The sequence below is a fragment of the Parambassis ranga genome, chromosome 1 (assembly GCF_900634625.1).
Source record: "Parambassis ranga chromosome 1, fParRan2.1, whole genome shotgun sequence".
Classification (NCBI taxonomy): domain Eukaryota; kingdom Metazoa; phylum Chordata; class Actinopteri; family Ambassidae; genus Parambassis; species Parambassis ranga.
Genome location: NC_041022.1, coordinates 5,814,111 through 5,832,625, shown reverse-complemented (window position 1 = coordinate 5,832,625; position 18,515 = coordinate 5,814,111). Strand labels below are relative to the sequence as shown.

The window sequence follows — 18,515 nt, the reverse complement described above, 5'->3', positions numbered from 1 at the left end:
TCATTGAAACAGCCTCCTTCCTTGTTTAATTCATTGAAAGCAGGTTTAGAGTCATTTTCTGGTATTTCTGTAGGAGAAGAAGCTCCTTGTGGCGCCTCAGTAAAGCCTCCACTCAGCCTACTTCCACAGCGGTGACAAAACTGACACATACCAGTGACAATTTCACCTCTGTGAAACTCAAAGCTAGTTAAGTTATTTTTGTCACAGACACTTTGTCAAAGACTGTTAATTGGAATTTAAAGATTTTCTATGCAGTTATAGCAATAAATATGTAAACATGCTCATAATAATAAACACCTTTGGTTTCATTTGGGAAATAGTTATGGCTTTAAAAAGTGCCAATTTGTGCCAATAAAAATAATAAAATTATTAAAACATATATAGCGAAGCTAACCATGTCATGTCATACACACAAACAGAAACAAATAAGGGGTCATAATTCTAGCTAACATGTGTCAACCACCACCCAAACCAGTCTGCCAGTTAACACTGAGCACTTCTGGTTTAGTTTGATCTCCAAAAATTTAAAACTCTTCTGTCAAAATGAAGCTGAATCACATCTATGGAAGGAAAAAAGCACAAAATGTTTCTGTAATCATTTTCCCACCAGCCACACCTATGTGCAGCACTGATGTTATCATGCTAACACAATGGTGAATGATAAGCATCAGCATGAGCATGATAGCTTGCTATTGTTATCCTTGCTTACCTAAATGTCGGCTGATAACTCTTAAAAAAAAAGAAATTTTAAGATGTTTTAATGTGTGAACAGAAGACTTTTTGGTCATTTGTTGGTGTATGATGTGATAATAACGTTGTGCCATCCTTTGTTATGGATGTTGCAGGATTCCCCAACACTCTGATAAGAACCTGATAAACTAAACATGTTTCACAGGTGAGGCGGCTCCAGAGACTCGAACAGGTTCAGATTCAGTGTAAAGTTTGACTGCATAAACATACTTTTAAAGCACCTGACGTTGAACTAGGAATGTGCCTGCAGCTTTTTATCGCTTTATAATTATAATTGTGGTCTGAAAGGAAACACGTTCTGGTGTCACCTGTTGCTGATTTTCAGTGGCGTTCCTCTGCTGACATTCCACAACCTCTTCATTCAGCGATGGCGCCGATAAGAAGGGCGAGTCCCAAGAAACAGATGACTGATGGGTTGACTCCCTAAAGAGAGTACAATGATGAAAATAAGATTAGAGGCACACGACACATATTAGGATTTTCCGGTGGCACATAATGTTGTTTATGAAGGAGCAGACCTGTGTGGTACTGGACTAATTCATCAAATATTTTATATCAAAGACACCAAAAAGGTACATTTATAGCTATCACAATGTGATTAGTTTTTCGCCTGATAAAACGAATCACATTATGATGATTGGATTAGTGTCAGTCAATGTTATTTGCTACACCTTGGGTTACCCACCAGCCAAAATGTCTGCTGCTGTCAAACACATTTGTTCGAATTATCTTGTAAAAGGAGGAGGACCTGAGGTCAGTGCACATCCTCTCCATCTTCTAGAAGACATCACCCAAGGCTGAGTCATCTGTTTCTATTAAATAACTCTTACACTGTGTGAATGGGGACTGTTTACACATGAGGTTAATTCTGCTCATGTTGGATTAGTGTGGCATCCTTGCAGCCCTCCAGCCATGCTCCAGCACCTGTTAGCTATGGCTGGCTTGTGAAAGTCTTGCTCAACCTAAATGCTTCTAAACATTTTTTTGCTCTTGCTCGACGTAGAAATGTTGCTCTGCTGGTCCTTTCAGTGCCTTGGTGTCGCCTGCTTCATGATAAGTGATGGAATGTCAGGTGTAGTACTCACACCTTCACGTCAGTGCCACTGTTATTGATGTGTTGTACTGAACCGAGCTCAAGGCACAGATTTAGCCACCCTGATAACTAGTGAAACTCATTTTCAGACGAGCAGACACACTGGTGGGAACATCATGTTCAAAGCACAGCTTTTGAAAATGAAATGAGAGAAATGCAAAACATTCCACCATTTTTAGCTGCCACTGGGAAAAGTCCTCTTTGTCCTTTAACACGTAAAAATATATAGTCACATGTCCCATTTATTAAAGACTGAAATAACAACCTCATGTTATGTTTTCCTGGTGAGGACAGGCTGGAGAAAGACATTATTTGTCCAAACACAACCAGCCCAGTGTCCTTAGTGAGACAGTTTGTTTCCCATATGATAATTTGAGCTACTATTATTTGATGTGATCAAATATAAAATATTTGCTGTAACCTCCCAGGACTGTACATGAATTCATTTCTGAGCAGGAGCCTGGCACTTCCCAGAGCTAACAGTGGTTATGTAACATTAGTGGTTATGTTTCATCACCTCATATGCTTATCTGGAGCATCAAAATCTTGTTCTTCACCCTCTATTCCTGTTTTCATAAAGCTGTGATAAATGCATGGGCGTAGCTACCATTATATCAGAGGGGGACGTGCCCCCCCCCCATTTTAAAACGACCCGTTTGGACACCCCCCCCCCCCCCCCACACACACACACACACACATTTACTGAGTAGCATGGACATAGCTACCATTATATCAGAGGGGGACGCTACAATACCGTTACTATAGTAACAGCCCTAACAAAGCCAGTGGCTTTCTTCAAGCAAGCGTAAAACACCACAAAGAGAACCGTCAGTGCTGGTCGAAGCTGGAGGAGGTAACGTCAGTGCCATCCCACAAAGTCCAACTCATGCTAAAGCCTTACTGTTTTGTCACATGGACCTAGGTGACATTAGGTTGATGTTAAATCAACTTAGAAAAGTTGGGAGGAAGCTACTGTTTACCTTCAGTTACAGTAGACGGTATTATTTGTCTGGCGACATGTTGCTTGCCTTTTCTGCTCCTTCCCCACACACAATGGACATGAAACTCAGATGATGAGAACTGTGTTCAAACAAAGTATTCTGATGTAATTTCATTGATGATATATATTTTTTTAAAGCTCACTTATATTGGTTGTTAATTGAAAAGTAAAGCACAATCTCTCCATCTCCATCTATATTTGAGGTTGGTACTGAGAGTGAGTCAGAGGCAGGGCCATCATGTAGGGCCAGTGGAGGAAGTTCTATTGCTGAGGTGAGTGATGACGGGAAAACTCAATCAGGTGGACATGAGGCAGATTTGCCAGTGTTTTGTCTCTGTAAATGAGAGAAGGCCTCAGATATGGAGGCTTTGTATAATCTGTTAGTGTAGTGCCACCAGTATAGTTGACAAAACTGCTGTTTCACTTGGAATTAGTTTCTGTATGTCACCATGTTTTAAAATCAATGAGTTTTTGTTGAGTCTTTGAGTTAAGTGTTAACTTCTGTAGGTAAAATAGGTGTTTAACAACCTGTTAAAATCCGCAGGAACTTCATATTATAATATATCATATTATATTTCATAATATACTAATGTACTTTTTTTCACCACCCACCCACAGAAGGTGTCCCCCCCACATTTTTTAATGCTTCCTATGTCACTGGGTAAGTGCTATTTAATGCTATTTAATGTTATTTAATGCTGTTTAATGGGAGATGCATGGTTTCTGGTGTGACAGGTGAGACATCATCACAGATTTAAAGCTCTGCCAAATACAGAGGGGTTTATCTGGAGCTGACAGACTTAATCTGCATTGTGTACACTTGTTTTGCAAGTCATTCATTTATTTATCATACACTTTAAGTTTAATATTGTAGGAGCAGTTTACAGAGGGTAAAGAGTTTTCCTTTGTACTTCTTTGCAGGTCTCCCTGCCTTCACAGATGTGTCTGATATACAGTTTCAGGCCTCACCCGTCCACCCAGTATTTATTATTTGTGTTATCTTCTCTTCTGTCCTCTCGCTCTGACCGGTCGAGGCACACGGCCCTGAGTCTCAGTCTGTCTGAGGTTTCTCCCTCTTACCCCCGCCCCACCGTTAGCATGTTCTGCTCCAGGGGAATTGTTTTTAAAGTCTTTACATACTGTAAAGAGTGACCTTTGCAACACTTTGAAAAAAAAAACACTGGAGGGAAACACACAAACAGTAAATAACCACAGGTTGAAAGCATTCACTTAGTTACCTCCAACCAACCTTTGGATGTTTCATGATTGTCAGGAGGTTTAACATTCCTTCTGCTGTCACTTTTGTATTGCTACCAACTCAGTTTACAGTTTTGTATTGTTGAGAAATGTATTAATATTCTTGTTGGCTTCTTTACATTGTTGGTAGAAAATTTCACCACAGAGTGTAGAGATATTTTATGCAAGACAAAGTAAACAAAGAACGTTTCCCCTCCAGTGTGTGGGTGGTGCTTAAATGTTAACATATTTTTTAAGTCTTTATAAATAAAGTTTAATCTTGAGAAGCCAGTGGAAGGTGGTTCAAGTCCCTGGCGAGAACAGCCCTCCTGCTGGGCCTCCAGTGAGAGGTCTAACAGGTACATCTAGAAGGGTGGAGATCCTGGGGCGGGGCCAGGAGGCAGGGATTCTATCTTCTTCCCTCAGGAGGAGGAGGAGGAGGAGGAGGACCTGGAGGACCTGGTTTCACTGCTCCCCCTGCAGCTTCTGTATATAAAATATAAAAATAAATGTTTATGTGTGGTTGTCATGGTCTGTTTGTGCCTCAGGGAGAAACCCCTAAACTGTGGAGTCCTGCCCTCATTAATAATAATAATAATTCCTCAGTTGCATTAAATCAAACCAAAAAAGTATTGCACATTAAATTTAGAACAGCACTTGTTCTGGTGTTCTTAAATCCTCTGTTAGTGGTTAAAATGACTTTCCAGTGTTGAGTTGAGAGGGGAGAAAAAACTTTTACAAGCTTCAGCTTTGGACCAATCCGGACCGTGGAAGGACTCACCGCCTTTCTTCAGCTCCACACACCCACCTTATTCAACTGTTTAAACAGCAGAGTGGACACAGCTTTCCTTTTCATACACATTTATGTAACAGTTATGTAAACTGCACAGCCACACAGTGTTTAAATGTGAGTGTAGTACGAAACACTACAGGATGTCTAATCCTCTGTCAGGGAAGGTTTGGTGCAGCAGCACCCTTTCAGTCTCCACAGCTCCCTCGGGTGTGGCACCGTGATTCACCCCCACCTCCTACCTCCTACATGCTCGACTCATATCAGCAGTTTTTGCTGATACTTTTGAATGACAGCAGATGGAGCCCTTCAGCTGTAAATCCCAGCTGCACAGGAAGGGTGTCGACACATGTCAGCAGTCCCAAAAGACCTTGCAACCCTGTGTCTGTTTCTCTGTTCATTTCTGTATCTAAAGTCACTTTTCCGTGGCACACAGAGAGAGTAACCAGCATGTTTTCTGATGCATCTGAATAGTTTTCTCCTCTGTCGTGCAGCTTTCTCAAGGAAATTAAATTCAGGAGACAGAACAAACTCTGTTTATTAACTGTACTGTAGGAATAAGCTATGGTGGGTCAACAGAGGTGTGTTTACACATGCTACCAGGATAAATGGATGGAGTGAGTTTGTGTGCACAGCCGATAATTTACTGTACAATAACAGGGTGAATGTTTAACCTAACTCAGCACATAAACTCGTCCCACTGTGTCACATCTATTGCACACAGGTGTGATCGCACCTCTCCCTGTCGGATGATCAGTCAGTCATTCAGGACCTCTGGCAGAGATGTAGCAAGCTGAGTATTTGGAGCAGGATGTGATAATGTGTGTGTGTGGAGAGGTGTGGCACAGTTAGCAGCAGCCTCTGAGGAGTGTGATGCACCACACGGGCTCACATCTGGGAGACATTTTCCTGCACTTTCTGTCTGTATGTGCTAAATTTTAATAAAGTCTGTACATATTTTATTTAGAGATTTGTTTAATGGTTGGGTGTTGAGTAAGAAAAAACTGATTAAAGTTTCACACATGGTGGAAGCAGCATTCTGTGAAAAGTCATATAACTCTGGAACTAATTGACAGACTGAGACAAACCCTCCATTACTGGCAGAGATCACAGAGGTCAGTGTGCTGTGCCAGAATGTGCTGCAATATGTCTGCATATCTGAGTGATTACAGTCCTGGAATTTGTTTCCTGAAAAAAAAAAAACATGAAGTCCCCAAAACAGATAGCAGCCCAGGTGGTTAAAAAGATAATCAATCAGACCGTTCAGGCTCAGACACAGCAGGGCCGAGCTAAACGCTTACATCAGCATGATCGCACAAAAGGTTAATTTACAGAAACAACCACAGAGACAAGCAGACAACAAACCAGGAAGAAGCATAAACAACTGCTACACACATACTCCACTACACACAAGCATCTTAACATAAAAGCAACCATATGTTCTGCAATATTTTACCTGGAGTTCAAGCTTGGAAAGTCTGGAGAGCTTTGCAGAATTCATCATCCGTCACTGCAAAATTCAAGATGGCTGCTTCCTCAGGGTAGTGAAAACTCAACACATCCTCATGAAGAACACTGCATTTAGCCAATAATACATTTGCCAGGTATGGCACAATGGTTATATTTATGTTAAAGGAACATACAAAGGTATTGTGTTACGATAACATTAATGAAACATAATGACAGTCAGTCCTGCCGGATGACACACAAAACACAGCCGCAAAAGTCAGTCAGGAGTAAATAGGTAATACGTCCGACCTTTCTCAGGAGTCCGTGAGCTGTTTCGTCTTTAATCGGCCGTAACAGATTACGTAGGCACAAAAACAGAGGTTAAGGTTAGGTGTTAAAATGGGGCAAGGTAGTTCGGTAAAGATCACACAAAACACACAAATTCATAACATTTAACACATCTTACAAGCAGGAGTCTGGATTGCACGGTCCTCATTTTTTTGGCTATTTTGGGGGCAGCAGTGGCTCAGTGGTATAGCAGGGTTGTAAGTACCCAGTAACCAGAAGGTTGGTGGTTCAATCCCAACTCCTCCCTAGTCACTGTTGTTGGACACTGTGTGTCCTTGGGCAAGACACTTTACCTGCACAGCCTCCAGTGTACTCACTGGTGTATGGCACTCTTTGCTGGGCTGCCTTAAGCAATTTCCCCATTGTGGGACTAAGGTTTCTTAAATTTAAATTTAAAATTTATCATTGGGACAAGTCCCCGCCCCCAATAACACACAGAGATGCAGCTGGAGATATATGCATAGACGTTTCATCTTCAACCTCTTCATTGTTTTCTTAGTGAGGACAAGCTGTGAAAACTTTAACAAGTACACCACTCATTAGCACCACTTTCTAAAATGTAAAATGAGTCACACACACAGCAGCCTTCAGTCCACCTTCTCTGCCTGCAGATGCAAATGTTACTTCAGCCTGGTAACATGCACATACCTGCTAATTATGCTGCATAAATCAAGTCATAAATCAAATGTCACACAATAATGGCAACACTTGTAAACAATCAACTAATTGATGGGAATTTGACTCCTTCTTTAGAACAAACTGCAGGTTTCTCCATAGCTTGAAGCCTGGACAGATGGATTGTTGTGTTGTCTTGTGATCTTACGATAAATTTGCTGCCACGGCCAGTAATAATCATCAAAGATTAATCAAGTATTGCACAGTCCTATCAGCAATCCATCCCTAAAAATTACAATAGAGTAAATGCAATCTAATCTAATGGTAAGGCGGCAAAGACACAACTATTAACAAGCACATGATCAAAGTGCTACAATAAAATTTATAGCCAAGTATCAGCCGATGCACATCTGCCTGCAGCGATACCGAGCAAGAACAAAGATGAATTGTTGTTGTGCCACCTTGGTATGACAGGATGATGTGCCAATATTTCTTTTTTTTTTCACAGGAATTGAAACACTTGGTGGGAATGTCAGCCAACTCTTATTCTCATTGCAGTGGTGAAGTACTTCTCTGTACGCTCAGGTGCAAGAATCCAGACCATCCAGAAGTTGAGACAATAGAATCAGTGACACATGCACTCTGCCGTCCACACTGTTGCTATGCATCAAACAAATAGGGGATTATTATGATGCCTATGGCAACAGCTCAAAGGAAGCAACAGAAGAGGACTTCCCTCACCTGAAGCCTGAGTGTGAGGCTGTTATTGTCTGATGTAATCTTCCTGTTAGTGTAAGACGTCTTCACACCCTAACAAAAACAGTCATCAATCTGACATGATTTGATGCATAAACAACATTTAATATTACACTTACAGTACAGTTACAGTGCAGATGTGAAAATGTGTCTCTCCCTGCATCACTTATCTGCTCAGTCTGTGTGGACAGGAGCTCTAAAGGTTGAAGTCTAATCATCAGCAGATCTTATCTCCACATGGGTTTGAAATGGGGCTGCGGGTGGAGTAGTACCTCCACTGAGTCATACAGTGTGAGTTATGAATAAAAAAAACACACAAGAACAAGTGTGGGCACCTTCGGGTTTAAATAAACTTATAAGCAGCTTATAGAGATTCCTGTTGGATTGCATTGATTTAGCTGTGTCTGTGTGTTTACAGGAAGCCTGGCATCTTTTGTTTGTTTGGAGTCAATACACAGATTTTGTTCTCCATCCCACTGATACCATAAATGTACCTTAATCTCATGAGAAGACGGTCGTTGCACTCACCACAGTAATTACACTAAAAGTGGTTGCATTGATGCTGCGCATGAAATAAACGAAAAGGGGAAAAGTTGTGTGTGTGTGTGAGGTTTCAGTGTGTGAGTCATCAGTTTGGTTGAAGTGAAAACACCCATGTGCACTGACCAGCCCGTGCAGACATGCAGTCATTCACGTTGATTTGACACAACAGTCATCTGTCTTTGTGAGGAATTTGCCTTTACCTGCCTGTTTCTCATCACCTGTGCCAGCTTTCCTCCCTGACTCAGTTACAGTGTGAGAGAAAAGAAAAGAGCTATTATAACAGTGAGTAATTCATCTACCCAGCATGCTGTGCATCATCCAGGATCAGAACTTCTTCTTGTTCTGCCCCTTCACTCACCCGTTAGGGACTGAGCTGCACCTCCCGGGGGGTTTTGTGTATTTTTTCCCTCTGAGCTCTTAGCGAACGTTTTTTTTTTGTCTTCTTTATGTGGATCCTTGTTCAGCGGAGTCATTTTTCTTTCAATGTTTTCATAAAGTGGGTGCTGACAGGCCTGCTGAGAATAAAAGCTGCACAAATAAACTTGAAGATCAGCCTGAGACCCACGTATATCAGACAGTTTGTTCTTTAAATAACGTTTAAGACGTCCTTTTTTAAAACAATGCACAAAGAAATAATAATGTTTAAACTGCACTAAAATATATTCCTAAAGGAATAATCCATATACAGTTAATATTAAACTACTGACTGCTAAAAGTGTCAATAACTGCAGTACTAAAAACATGTCAAATGTCAAATCAAATGTCTGCCTGGCTGACTCTGCTCTGGCCATGTTTCCACTCTCTGTAACTCTGTATAAGGAACTATATACTTCCTGTTATGTTATCTGCAAGGAATGTCTTTACAGATATATGTAATCATCACTGTAGCCACAGAGGAGAACCTAATCCTCTGCCCCACAAGGAGGACCAGTATTAGCTAATCTCACAAACTAGCTGTAGCTAGTTAATTTCCCCCCACTTTCCCAGCACACGGTGTGGCCTCTCTACAGTCTATGTCAAAGTCTGCCCACACTCCAGAGGAGTTAAAAATGGAAACAAGTTTCACAAACATATTTAGAATCTCATAGGAATTAGTGCACTTTGGTTGACACAGAACTATGTGGAAACGAGGGATAAAAGTTTCCCCTTTACACATGCTGTATGAGAGCAGCCTTAATGTTAGTGTCCCTTTAAATTATACACCTAAAAGTTACTGGTTACTTACAACACTGCTGTAAGTCAGCCAACTGTCCTCAGTAAAAGCAACAGAAATGATCAACTTCCTTCCTGTGTTATGATAAAAATGAGCTTCTGGATTTTACAGTTCTTAAATTCTTTATAAATAAAACTCGGCCCACAATAATCTGTATTCAGAATCCACAATTTTAGGTAGATTACGTAATGCACATAGTGACCAAACCCTGCTCTCTCTCTCTCTCACACACACACACAGGCACACTATACAAAAGAAACATGACTCACTCTTCCCTCTGACAGTGATGTGACCCCCTAGTGTGCCTCCCACTACCCCCCAGCCGACACCAGATGTTACACACAAGAACGCAGAGGCTGTCCAGAGGCCGACTCTGAGATAAGAACACACACACACACACACACACACACACACACACACACACTTTTATTCCTGTATGAACAGAAAACCACCCAACCTCACACAGTGAGTTGTGTTGGGTGACACAATCGCACACACACAGGATACAAGACTGGGGGAGGGGGGGATGTTTTGTGTGACATGGTGAACAATGGGGTGTCGATGATTGAAGATATGGAAAACAGTGTTAGTTTGCAGTTCAGTGACTTTTATTTTATTTTATCTGTTGAAGTTAAACTCAGATAAGAGTAACATGGGATACAAAGGTACAGACTACAGTTTTTTGTTCTTGTCTTAAACCTTAAATTGATTTTACGAAGAGTTTTATCTGAGCGGAGAAACACACAATGAAAATAAATAAAGCAGATTAAACGTTTCATTTGGATTTACTCTACTGAAACTTGATCTTATCATCCCAGCAACACACCAACACTGATGAAAGATAGTCTTTACACAGAGCTTAATGTGAATGTTGACTCATGGCGGGGCAGCGAGACAATAAATCTACGCCTCTTTCTGTTTGCACTGAGATACTAAATGACTGATGTGGTCAAGACCATACCTGATCTCATACATGCATGTGGATACACACATATACACTCACTCAGAGAGACCCCCCTACACAGGCCTACAGAATGCACACACACACACACACACATTCCACAACAGTTTCCTCACAGGAGTGGAAAGAAACCGAACCCTCATCCTTAAAGGAAAACAAGTGTAGGTTCTGCCAAGCCCATGGCTGAGCTGTAGAGGAAACCTCCCTCCTTCCCTCTCCTCCTCCCTCCTCCTAGCCAGGCCCGCCCCAGATGCAACACTATATCAACAGCCTGCCTCCCTCTATCAAACCCCACAGTCCTGCCACAGTCCACAGCTGTGTAACGGTCCTCTCTTCTCGTGTTCTCTCCTGAGCAGCATCATGTACGGCCACAACCAGAGCCTCAGTGGCTTCCCTGCAATGTCCATCACCCGGCAGAGCCGCAGCTACACCTCAAGTGTACCTCTCGCCCACAAGGCTCACAGCGTGTCAGGACTGAGCTTCAGATCTGGCCCCCGCATTTCTGCATCCTCTGCACGTGTTGTGTCCTCTGGATATGGCGGCGGCATGGGAGTCGGCGGTGGCTTTGACCTGTCCAATGCCCTGGACCAGAATGTTGTGCACCTGAATGAGAAGGCTACCATGCAGAACCTGAACGACCGTCTGGCCTCCTACCTGGAGAAGGTTCGCTCACTGGAGGCTGCCAACGCCAAGCTGGAGAAGCAGATCAGAGAGTACTACGAGCAGAAGGGCCCTGCAGCTGAGAGGGACTACAGCAACTACTGGGCCATTATCAATGACCTGAAGGACAAGGTATAGTGTGTGCCAGCTTCAGCAGCATAAACCAGTCACATATTTGCACTGCTGTTAATGATTACAAAGAGAGGGCTTTAAAGGGATCATAGGCAATGAGAGACTGCATGAGGCAATACATTCTAGTTAATAATGAAAGCTGAAAGTGTCAGGAGAAGACTGTGCATGACAGAATGAACTAGAATTGTCTAATCAAAAGCAGCTGTAGGAACTCAGAGAGTGATGTAACTGCATATTGAACGGTGTGACTGACTCTCAGTGATGTTGCTCTCTTAAGATCAACGCTGCCACCATTGGCAACGCCAACATCCTGCTCCAGATCGACAACTCCAAACTGGCTGCTGATGACTTCAAGAACAAGTAAGCACAGACACCTGTGTGCACCTCTATCCTGTCAAGTAAACTGAAACCATAAGCTGATATGGCTCATATGTGTTCCTTGCTAATTAGGTTTGAGCACGAGCTGATGATGCGCCAGTCCGTTGAGGCTGACATCGCCAACCTGCGCCGCCTGCTTGACCAGACCACCCTGACGAAGGCTGACCTGGAGATGCAGATCGAGGGCCTGCAGGATGAGCTGGCCTATCTCAAGAAGAACCATGCAGAGGTGACTAACAAACATCCTCCACAATCAATAATCCTCAGTGCTTCATCACTTACTCTGCAAACGCTGACCTCTTTCTCTCCCTGATGCTGATCAGGAGCTGGCAGTAATGCGCTCTCAGCTTACCGGCACAGTCAACGTGGAGGTGGATGCTGCACCTCAGCAAGACCTAACCAAAATCATGGAGGAGATCCGCGCCCAGTATGAAGCCATCACAGACAAACACCGTCGTGACCAGGAGACCTGGTTTAATGAGAAGGTGAAAAGCTTTTCCTGTAAACAAAGGCATCAAATGACCAGGTTTTACTCCCTCAGCAGTGCAGCCTGTGATTAAACCTAATCTGTAAAACAAAGAAGGATGACTAGCTAACTGTGTGTACTTCTCCCTCTAGTCGGCAACCCTGACCAAGGAAGTGGCCATCAGCACTGAAACAATCCAGACATCCAAGACAGAGATCAGTGACCTGCGGCGCACACTGCAGGGCCTGGAGATTGAGCTCCAGTCTCAGCTCAGCATGGTGAGTGAACCAAAAAAAAAAAAAACTCCCTGAAACCCAAAACCATCTGTTCACAACTCAGTGATTTTCCCTTATATGAGCAAAATCCACAGATGACTGTCAGGTCAGGGAGGAAAGTAGAAACAGACAGTGATGCAGGGTAAAGAGCTGAGGGGTAGGCTTCACTGAAAGGGAGGGGGAGATAAGAATGACAGGGGAGTAGAGAAGAAGGGAGGGAAGCAGGGAGGGCGAACATTTCACAGACATCTGTTTAAATTCTGGAAGACATAAAAGAGCTTGAAGAAAGCTGCAGGAATGCTGAACTGGATGGTCCAAACGCTGCACTCCCATAGTTTATCTGTGCCCAGCTGGAGTTAGTCACTCAACACTTCCTGCAAACACACACACACACACACTGCTCCTGCTGCTGTGCACAAACTCATTTTATTCCTTCATAATGATGGCAAAACACTACACAGACACAGACACGTTTTGTGTCTGACATACTGAATACAGGGTGTGGCCGGAGGATACAGACTGCAGCTTCATATTGTCACAACTATCACAAAAGACAAATAACAGTAAACTGGTTTAAACAACAATGTATATGTGTGTGTCACTACCTTTTCTTCCCACTCTCTCCAACAGAAAGGGGCTCTGGAGCACACATTAGCAGAGACAGAGGCTCGCTACAGCGCCATGCTCTCCAACTTCCAGAACACAATCCACATGCTGGAAGCAGAGCTAGCCAACGTGCGCACCAGCATCGAGCAGCAGGGACAGGACTACAGGATGCTGCTGGATGTCAAGACCCGGCTGGAGCAAGAGATCGCCACCTACAGGAACCTGCTGGAAACAGAGGAGTCCAGGTAGAAGTCCAAACTTTCACCCATTTATTTAGAAGAGGATAGACTCAGCGGATTTACTTACTCACTGTTTTTCTCCCCCTTTCTCTCCCTTCTACAGACCCATCGCTACAGGTAAGTGACATCAAATTCAACAAAACAAGTTAGAGCAATAGCGGCTTTAAGCACTGCCATCATGATTTCCTCCTTTTTCACAGGGGGCTCCAAGACCACAGTCACATCCACCACTGTGCGCACATCCAGCTAGGAGGTCCAACTGGCAGGACACCCTGTTCTCAGACACACACCTTTACATGCACACACACACTCTGAAAAGCTCTTACACGAGATGAGAGGACCTTTTTTAAAATAACACCAAAGTTAGTGAAAGCAAGAAAAGCCTGATGTACTGTGTGTGTGACCTGTCTGAAAAATAAATCTGCTGGTGAAATATAACCATTGTGTGTGTGTGTTGTTTTGCAACTTTACTGATCTTTCAGAAAAAAAATGTGAGTCTTTTTTCCATAACATCTCTATGTTTATGCAGTCACCATGGAAACTGCAGGACATTCCAGGAGGTGGGATGTGGGGTTGCGGAAATCGGTGTTACGTAACAGGGCTTTTTTTCAGGAAAGGGTGAACAATGGTTAACAGCTCCAGTGTGGAAAGAAGCTGCACTGAAGTTGGTTCTCCAAAAAAAACTCAAACAGAACATGAAAATATGATCAAATAAAGCAAATGACCCCAGGGCTTAGACCCACAGACACACAAAGACACACCCAAATGGCTGACTAATCTTTGCCCCAGAGTGTGAGTGTGTGTAACTGCTGTCACCTAGGAACATGAACACACACAGCTCAGGACAGAAAGTGGGAATGCAAATAGTGACTAAGAGAACAAAGAGTCATTGTAGAAACAGGTGCTGTCACTGCTGCATATTTATGAGTTGATACCAAATCTCCAATAAGCTGTGATGATAAAGTGCTGTTAGGGCTGGGGTGGGGCTCCGTGCCTGCTGATGACTTAATGTATGTTTTGTGTGAAAGCAGGATAGTAATGTTGAGACACTCTGCACAGGTCAGCAGTTACAGCCTCTGAGATGACTCCTGCGAGGTGTTTGTAATACTCTGAGGATGGTGTAATGCTGGTCAGTGAGATTATTGAGGGGATCAGATCGCACTTTCCATCTCTCTCTGCGGAGCTTCTCTTACCCATATTTGGACCCATTTTGTTGCACATCAGCGTCTCTTTCATACTGTTATAATGAGAGCTGATGACACTGCCTGTGTCCAGTTATGCTTGCAATTTGATATGAAAATCCAAAAGAGGTCATAAAAAGATGATGCACCAACACCGGACCATTTTCCTCAGATCAACGTTTAACCCAGTGGGCCCCATCAAAAGCAAACTGTGCACAGCCAGAACGGAACCTGATGCATTGTTCTGTTTTTTTCTGGTGGTGTTTTCATCATCACATAATTATACCACTGTCACAGATCTGCTCCAAGTGGCTTTACAAGGTTCTGTGGCTGTTTCATAGTGGTGCACATGCAAGTGTGTGTGATTTGTCAACATTGTAGACAAGAAAATGGTGAAGAAGCTTGTTCTAGACGAGAGAACGGTGCCTCAAAAAGTGTCTGTCTTAACTAATTTGATGATTTTGGTGCCCACAAAAAAGTATGACACAAATCCCAGCATACACAAAGAAAGTCTGCACTGCTGTCACAGCGTGCCATTTTTAAAGCAGTATAGTAGCCTGGATCCCTGGGGCCAGTCTTGTGCTAAGCTAAGCTAGCTGCATCTGTAAGTTGATGAACTCTGCATGGCGCCACCTGTTGTTTAGAAAAAGCAGTTCTGAAGCTCAGTGTGGAGGCTCTTTGCCAGTCTGGCAGTGACTCCACCTGACTTCCAGCTTATGTGAAAACAAGGAAATGCTTGACTCAAATTTAAAAAACCCTAATAAAACTGAGGTTTAAAAGGATTTTTCCAGCCTCAAGTGACCATTGGAGAAACAGCAGCATCCTAATTAGCCTAATTTTTGGTTTGTACAATACAAATGGTTGTATTGTTTGTACAACAACAAAATTGAACAAAAACAGGCCGTTCATGTGACCCATATTCTCCAATTTCAGCCCAGTGATGGAAAGATATACAGAGCTACAGTACACGCGATATCAGTAACACGATGAGTGCTGAAGACACTGTCACTTATTTGCCGTTATATTATAATGATCAAATACGCTGTAATTTTATGAGTGATTCATGTAACTGGGAGCCGCAGTACAATTTGCTTCAATTTGTATCAGAGCCTCACCTTGTCATGACAATAAGCCTCCATCATAAAAAACAGTGTGAAGAAATGTGGGTTAATGATGGATTGAACAGATAAGAAGATTAGTGACAACAAGAAAGGCAGAAGGCCGACTGAAGCAGCAGTTAGGTTATTAAATGCAACATGAATAGGCAGACTGTCTGCATGCGGGCACATAAATGAGTTTGATAAAAAGCTTTGCCAAGTTGCCGACAGTCATTTCAGTATTTTCTTTCACTGTTGTGGCTTCGCGCCATTTAAAGCTAGCCCGCAGCGAACACTGAGTGAGGTCATGGGAGTGTAGAAGCAGATGGTAATCAGTTGATGTCATGAAATTCCTGATGTGTAACAAAAGTTTCAGTTAAATTAAGTTACTGAAACCTAGTGCTGTTTGGACACTCCCTGGCCAGATGAGGTGGCCTTATGAAAATTTATTCATTCCAACAATACCCAAACATGTTTATATATTAAGTGTAACATAACATGTGGGACCGTGAGCCTTAGAGCTCCCACTCCGCTGCCACTCTCAAACCCTAACAGGAGGAGTTCAACTATCAGAGCATGCGCGGGAGATCACCCTCTGACCTCTCCGGTGTCCGCCATTTTGGTGGCCTCTGCTTATGACAACAGGAGTGGCGTAGCAGGTGCAACTCCTATGGTGGTGGGTAAGTCTGTCCTGTTTTCAATAACTTTAATACCTACATGTGCACAAGCAACGCGCATGCCCTAACATAAATGGTCATGTGACGTGTGACAACGTTCAGAAGAAGTTTCAGTCATTGTAAAGTCGGAGTTGATCGGCTCTATAAGCAGCTACGATCATTTTAGCATTTATTGTGGCTAACGTCTACGGCTGCTTCTGATTTGGTCGTCACATAAACTGTTCATCTATGCTGTCATCTTGCTTTGAGAGGTAAGCGGTAAACGAGGTTAAAGTCATCATCTGGCTATAAGCTAACGGCTAAAAACAATGTAGCTACGTGTTATGCTTGCTACTTTTTCTCACGTTTTCCCAACCAGGCATGTTGAGTTCATCGTTAACACACCAGAGCGCAGCTGGTCGCTAGCTAACTTTATCCAAAATTACTTTGCTTTACTTTTGTAGTCTAGCTAGCAGCTAGCAGGCTAGTGTTAGCTTAAGCAGCGCTCGGCTAACACAAGCGCTTGTGTGTGCGCGCGCAGGTGTGTGGCCAGCGCTTAGGTGCAGTTTAAAGCTGTGTCCCAATTCAGGGTCTGCGTCCTTCGGAGTGCGCATTTTAAGGCAGTGTTGTGTACGCGCTCTCTGTCCGCTGATGGGAGTATGCTCGTGCTTGTGTGTGTGCGCGCTGTATATATATATTTATATTTTATTTTCAGTACAGGAAACACAATGGTTGGGAAAATGTTGGTGGTCACTTGTATTATTCAGAGTTGTGTGGGCCTTAGCAGCTTTTCAGATTTTTTCATTGTGAAATGTGAGTATCATATGCATGCCTATAATCCTATAATCACATTTTTTTGCAGATGTGTCTTATGCTGTGTACTTTTTACAGTGTTACTTTTTTGGTAACCTCTTAATGATAGTAACAAATTACACACATGGTAATCAATAACACAAATTTGTTTTGAGGCTCGGTGGAAAGCCCTGGGACCATCGCCATGTTGGCAGTGCCAAAACTCGGACGGACAAGTATGGACAAAGAGGGGGACCGCAGGTGGAGCTGAGGCAGATGGGTGATTTTTTTTTTTTCAGCCCCAAATGTGACATGATTTGTGTCAACAGAAACAGAAAAAGATTATTTTAACACAAGTTTTTAAATTTAAATCAAGTTGTTGAATTTACTGAGTAGGCTGGTGTATTTCAGTGTAAAGTTCAGCCAAATCACATTAAGATTTCATATCAGTGAAATGTTTGGTTAAGTATTAGTCATGTTTGCAGCAGCAAAAGTGGAGGTTGATGTCCATATCAGCAGGAATGTTGATGTCTCAGGGTCAGAAAGTCCATTGAGGGCCTGGAGAAAGTAGGGACATTCTTCATTCTATTCTGAAGCAGTGTTAGGTTTGACACACAGCCTGAGAGGAATGCCGAGCCTCTTTGCTAAAGGCTTCAGACGCTGTATGGTGTCAGACCTTACCGTGAAAGCTTTCAAACTGGGTTTGTGTTGAGAGGCAGAGAGTGGAACATTTCAGGGAGTTTTAGGAGCTGCCAAGCATGAGATAGATGTGATTTTTCACCCATTCGTACATCCCTTGGTGCAGAGTAGATAAGAAAGGTTCTGGCTATGCAGAGAGGAGGAGGTTTAACAGGTAGGGCATGTTTTGAGAACCACACCCTGCCTGAAATTCCAAGAGCTTGTAGTCCAGGATGAATGTATGTGGGCAAGGCTACCTTTTATATATACAATACAAGTCACAACAGCCCCTGTAGCATCCTATACATGCTGTTATTAAAGTAAGCTTATGCAAAGAATAGGTCTGATCCTGTGGCATTTTTCTGCATTGACCATATTCATTTTTAGAGCTTCCCATGGGCTGGGTGGAGGTGCACTGGAGCCCATCCCAGCATGCAGTGGATAGAGAAGCAAAAAGCTACACGTCTTTGTTGGAAGTAAGAGAACAGCTACTGATTAACACTGCTCGGAGGCAGAGTGAGGCACATTTTCCCTGCAAAAAATGCTACTGACTGTAAACACGTAGGATGACTATGATTTTCCAAATTCCGCTAGTGAATGT

The 18,515-nt window shown here is 42.9% G+C and overlaps 1 protein-coding gene across 1 annotated transcript; it reads left to right on the top strand.

The window, feature by feature from the left end:
- Positions 1–11,035: 11,035 nt before the first annotated feature.
- On the top strand, positions 11,036–13,892 carry LOC114435106 (keratin, type I cytoskeletal 13-like). The gene is made up of 8 exons (XM_028405028.1): positions 11,036–11,546; positions 11,824–11,906; positions 11,997–12,153; positions 12,248–12,409; positions 12,543–12,668; positions 13,296–13,516; positions 13,614–13,627; positions 13,711–13,892. Exons 1-8 carry the CDS (start codon positions 11,115–11,117, stop codon positions 13,758–13,760), a joined length of 1,245 nt encoding a protein of 414 aa, XP_028260829.1. The 5' UTR covers positions 11,036–11,114; the 3' UTR covers positions 13,761–13,892.
- The last annotated feature ends 4,623 nt before the right edge of the window (positions 13,893–18,515 follow it).